Here is a 4,676-nt window from a genome sequence, read left to right as displayed (position 1 = left end):
GCCCCCCGGCCCCGGGCCGGCCCCGCCCGGACAGGACACCTACTCGGCCGCCTGGCAGAAGTTGCTCTCCGGGTGTTTACACACCCTGCACGATCCGCACTGGGGAATGAAGAGCGGGATGACCTTGTCACCTGCAGGGGGAGCGGAACACACTTCTGTTTGCAGCCCGGAGTTGGTGAACAGCAACTTCGAAGCTTCTGCGGCAAAGGCCTCGCGCAGCAGCGGCTCGCTCGGGGGGCCGCTCCGCAGGCGCCGGGCCGGGCCGCTCCGCAGGCGCCGGGCCGGGCCGCTCCGCAGGCGCGCTGCTGCCACTGTCCCAAAGACGTGACGCAGAGATGGAAACTAACACGCATCGGAAAGCTTGTTTCCACTGCATTGACGCCTTTTTATTGCGCACCCTGATTTCTCCTGGGGCTCTCACGCGCTCTACGTATTCCTTAGTTTAAACCTCATAGCGAGAATAGGATCTATCAACCATCTGTCTGTCTGTCTGTCTGTCTGTCTACCTACCTATCTGTCTATCTACCTATCTATCATCTATCTGTCTATCATCCATCTATCTATCTATCTATCTATCTATCTATCTATCTATCTATCTATCTATCTATCTATCTATCTATCTATCTATCTCTATCTACCTGTCTGTCTGTCTGTCTATCTATCTATCTATCTATCTATCTATCTATCTATCTATCTATCTGTCTGTCTGTCTGTCTATCTACATATCTATCATCTATCTACCTACCTATGTACCTACCTACCTATCTATCTATAACACACACACATATATATCCTCTCCACCCATATATAGTATATATAGTATAAATGTATATATAGTACATATATATGTGTGTGTAGTGTATATATAGTATATATTATATATATATATGTGTATGTAGTGTATATATATTATATATAGTAGTTGCAAGCAAGTTGCTGTAGTTACACTTAGCTATGGGAGAAATCTGGTGCAATTAAATGAAAACTAAAAAAAAACCATAATACACATTTTTTAACAATAAAAATAAAGCTAATTTGGCCAAGGGATAAAAATAAAAATGAGAATTTTGATAACCAATTTTTGGCTTTTTAAAATAAAAATATGAGGTGTTTGTTTTTTGTCCATCCTAGGGCTTGAACTCTGGGCCTGGGTGCTGTCCCTCAGGCTCTTTAGCTCAAGGCAAGCACTCTACCACTTGAGCCACAGCTCCACTTCTGGTTTTCTGGTGGTTTATTGGAGGGAAGAGTCTCACGGAATTTCCTGCCTGGGCTGGCTTTGAATGGTGATCCTCAGATCTCAGCCTCCAGAGTAGCTAGGATTACAGGCCAGCATGAGTGAATTTTTTTAAAGAAAAACTAATAATAGTGGGGCAATAATTCATAAAATTCTTTTGAAACTTTTAACTCCTCATAATAAGTTAGGTGTTTGCTCTTAGAATAAGACCTGAATTCCAAATGTCTTTATATGATAATTTGTTAGTTATTTACTTTCTCTGCTATGTAGAGAGTAAAATTTAAAAGTAATCCTGGTGTTTTATTATTTATTACCAACAAAAGGAAATACTAAGTGCTGAAACTCTTACTAGACTGTTTTTTATTTTCTGTTCACAGTTTAATTCTTTGGAAAGGGGAGAGACTGACCATTGGCCAATTCATCGTTATACAATTAAGCATGATTTTTGTTTGTAATCATTTATGCTTCCTTTCTTACAAGAAAAATGTTTGGCTCATCACTTCTTATAAATAAAGTTTGTGAGGGAGTGATGGATGGAAAACTTCTACTTATTCACCTCTCAGTACTGAAAGCATAGTAAAATGCAATAAACAAGAGATAAATGTTAAAAAGGAAATTTATAACTTGTCATCTGTGGTCATAACTAAAGGCAGTAAAAATGGCGTTGCTTAGGTCTGGATACTTTCTGCTGTTCATTCCATGAAGTTTTTAAAATTTCTCTTCTGTTTAAGAGGGAAGGCTTTCTTGGCCGAGGAAATTGGTGGAAAGGCTTCAATTCTCATCTAAGAAAAGCTCGTGTTGACTTAGTCATAGCTTCACAGGCCTGATTTTTGTGAACTGGCTGCAGGTTTCCCTGCTCTGATCTAGACACTGGGGGACTTAGAATTCCATCTTCTCCCCTGACCCATTTGTGGTTCTATGTGGTCTATCATCTTGTGAGTCATTACATGATTGACTCCACTCTGGCAGGTACTAGGTCTCTAACCTGATGCCTAGCATCACTACAATAGCTTTGAAAGGAAAACAGCAACTTGAGAGTCAGACAGGGAGTCAGGCAGGGAGAAAAGGGAAGGAGGGAAACCTCCAGTCTCAGCTTGTCCAGGACATTCTACAAGTTTCTGCATGTCTCCTTGCCTCAGTACCCTCATCAGAGCTGGATGATCTTAGAATGCTGAATCAAAAAGCATAAAGGCTGGGTGTGAATTCTGCACCTGGTTTTACTGTAGTCACTCCTTCTCCAATGCTCTCCACGATTCCAGCTGCCTCGTGGCCTAGAATCGCAGGAAGAGGCGTGTGCAAGCTGCCGCTCACCACATGGTCATCAGAGCGACAGATTCCCGTGGCCACGATCTGCCAGTTAAAGAGAAGATTATGACACCCAGAGAAGTAGTGGCCTGCATCTTCTGATAGACCTTGAACAGCTTGCTGTTGTTCTTTTGGTTTGCACGAGGAAGCAAAAGCAAATAATCCCTGCACTTTCTGTTTGTCTTTGTGGTAGCCCAGATTGAATTGGGAGAATACATTAGTAAAAATTAAAGAAAGAGAAGAAAAAAGTAAAAAAGTAAAAATAAAGTAAAAAAAAAAAAAAGAAAAGTTGTGGCTCTCAGAAGATTATGACTCTGGACCGGATTTAACATACCAAATTTTAGGAAAGGCTTTTAGAGAGTTTTTGATGACTATCCCTACCTGTTTCAAATGCAAAAGATTTAGTTTACTCTGAAGAGTATCCAAAATTTTCCTTTCCTGAATTTAACATTTTGGACTATTTGATTGTGAGAAAGAACTGGTTCTGAAATACTTGTTTTAGGTATATACTAGAATGCTTATGGCACTATAACCCCTTTGTACAACTACTTAATGTTAATAAAAAATGAATAAAGTACAAAAATAAAAAAAGAATTCCTACTTTTTTATGGAAGTAAAGATTGCAGATTAACACTAAGAAAATGTTATATAGCCTTTTACAATCTTGTACACACATATTTATTTATTTATTTATTATTGGTGCCAGTTCTGGATTAAACTCAGGGTCTCTAACTTTCACTTAGGTTTTCCTTCTTGGGACTGGGCCTCTACCACTTGAACTATGCCCTATTTTCTGGCTTTTTGTTAGCTAATTGGAGGTAACAGTCTTAGATAAGTATTTTCCTGGGCTCACTTCAAACTGCAATCTTTGGATCTAGCTTCCTAAGTAGCTAGGATTACAGGTGTGAGCCACTGATACCCATCTCCATATATGTATATATAATTTTTTAGGCATTTACTGGGATTATACAGTATATACTATTAGGTCACTTTAAAAATAATTTATATATTTGTAGTTTGCTTGAGAAACAACTATTATTCATTGTCTGGATAACCATATAGGAAGTACCTCTGAACAGATTCTTGGTTGTTTCTATTTTCAATTTTCTACAAATCAACAAAAATCGATAAAAGGCAGTTTTACCTTAATACGGACTTCATGGGCCTTTGGAGGTGCAACTTCCACCTCCTCAATGGAGAAGGGTTTGTTGAGGTCCCACAACACAGCTGCTTTGCACTTTATCACCTGGAAAGTCAGACAGAAGGATCTTACTCCTGAAGCCAGAGCCTGTCTCCTTCCTCCTGTATTCACACCACCTCCAGCCCCACATCTGCTATCAACACACATGCTGCAGAAATGAACCTTTCTGCTTTACAAAGAGAATACAAAAAAAGGTGTTTAAAAAATGTATAAGGTAATAACATGAATGTAAGTCACTGAGATGAAAGCCAAACATACTGGTTTGGGCCATCCTATGTGTATTTATTGTCTCCTCTAAAGGTATTTATTCCTGAAATTTCTAAAGCTGTCTTCAAGTTAGTTATTGGCTATTGGCTTATATATGAAGTGCCACATTTATTATTCCCTTTAGTTGTCCTGGCAGTAGAACTTGCACATATTAGTCAAGTACACTACCATGGATCTATACCTCCAGCCCTTAGATTTTTGAGACAGAGTCTAGGTATATAGCCCAGTCTGGCTTCAAAGCCAGGATTCTCTTGCTTGAGCCTCCTGAGTGCTGGGATTATAGGCATGTACCATCATGCCTGGTGAAGTTATTATTTGCTGGCAAGAAAACTATACACATAAAAGAAGGCTTATTGTAGAGCAGAGTTGTTGATTTCACACATATGGGGATTTATTGCTTATTGCATCTATTTTTACTTTCATTAACAGGATTGCTTTATATTATTTTGTCTATGAATTTGCTATTTCCTTCTATTGAATTGTAGTAAGTTTAATTTTCCTTTTTCTTAACTGCTTCTCTTTGGAAATGTAGCATGCCATTATAAGTTCCAGTAAGCAATGAAAGAAAAATGAAAAGAGATCAAATAAGAGCACTAGCAATGGGCTAGTCTGTGACTGCTACCCCATTTTATTGAAATGGGATTACTGTGTCACTCCATGCATGGAGAA

The 4,676-nt window shown here is 39.1% G+C and overlaps 1 protein-coding gene across 1 annotated transcript in view; it reads right to left on the bottom strand.

Moving 5' to 3' along the window:
- Adh1c (alcohol dehydrogenase 1C (class I), gamma polypeptide) overlaps positions 1-4,676 on the bottom strand; it is a 20,627-nt gene that overhangs the window by 7,329 nt on the left and 8,622 nt on the right. Inside the window, exons 2-4 of the mRNA XM_013023753.1 lie at positions 3,684-3,785; positions 2,446-2,584; positions 52-131 (exon numbers count right to left, since the gene is read on the bottom strand). Coding sequence (XP_012879207.1) covers positions 52-131; positions 2,446-2,584; positions 3,684-3,785 — 321 coding nt within the window. The remainder of the gene's footprint in view (positions 1-51; positions 132-2,445; positions 2,585-3,683; positions 3,786-4,676) is intronic.

This window comes from Dipodomys ordii, unplaced genomic scaffold (assembly GCF_000151885.1).
Source record: "Dipodomys ordii isolate 6190 unplaced genomic scaffold, Dord_2.0 Scaffold70, whole genome shotgun sequence".
Taxonomy (NCBI): domain Eukaryota; kingdom Metazoa; phylum Chordata; class Mammalia; order Rodentia; family Heteromyidae; genus Dipodomys; species Dipodomys ordii.
The sequence above is the reverse complement of the archived record's forward strand: the minus strand, read 5'-3'. Positions and strand labels throughout refer to the sequence as shown.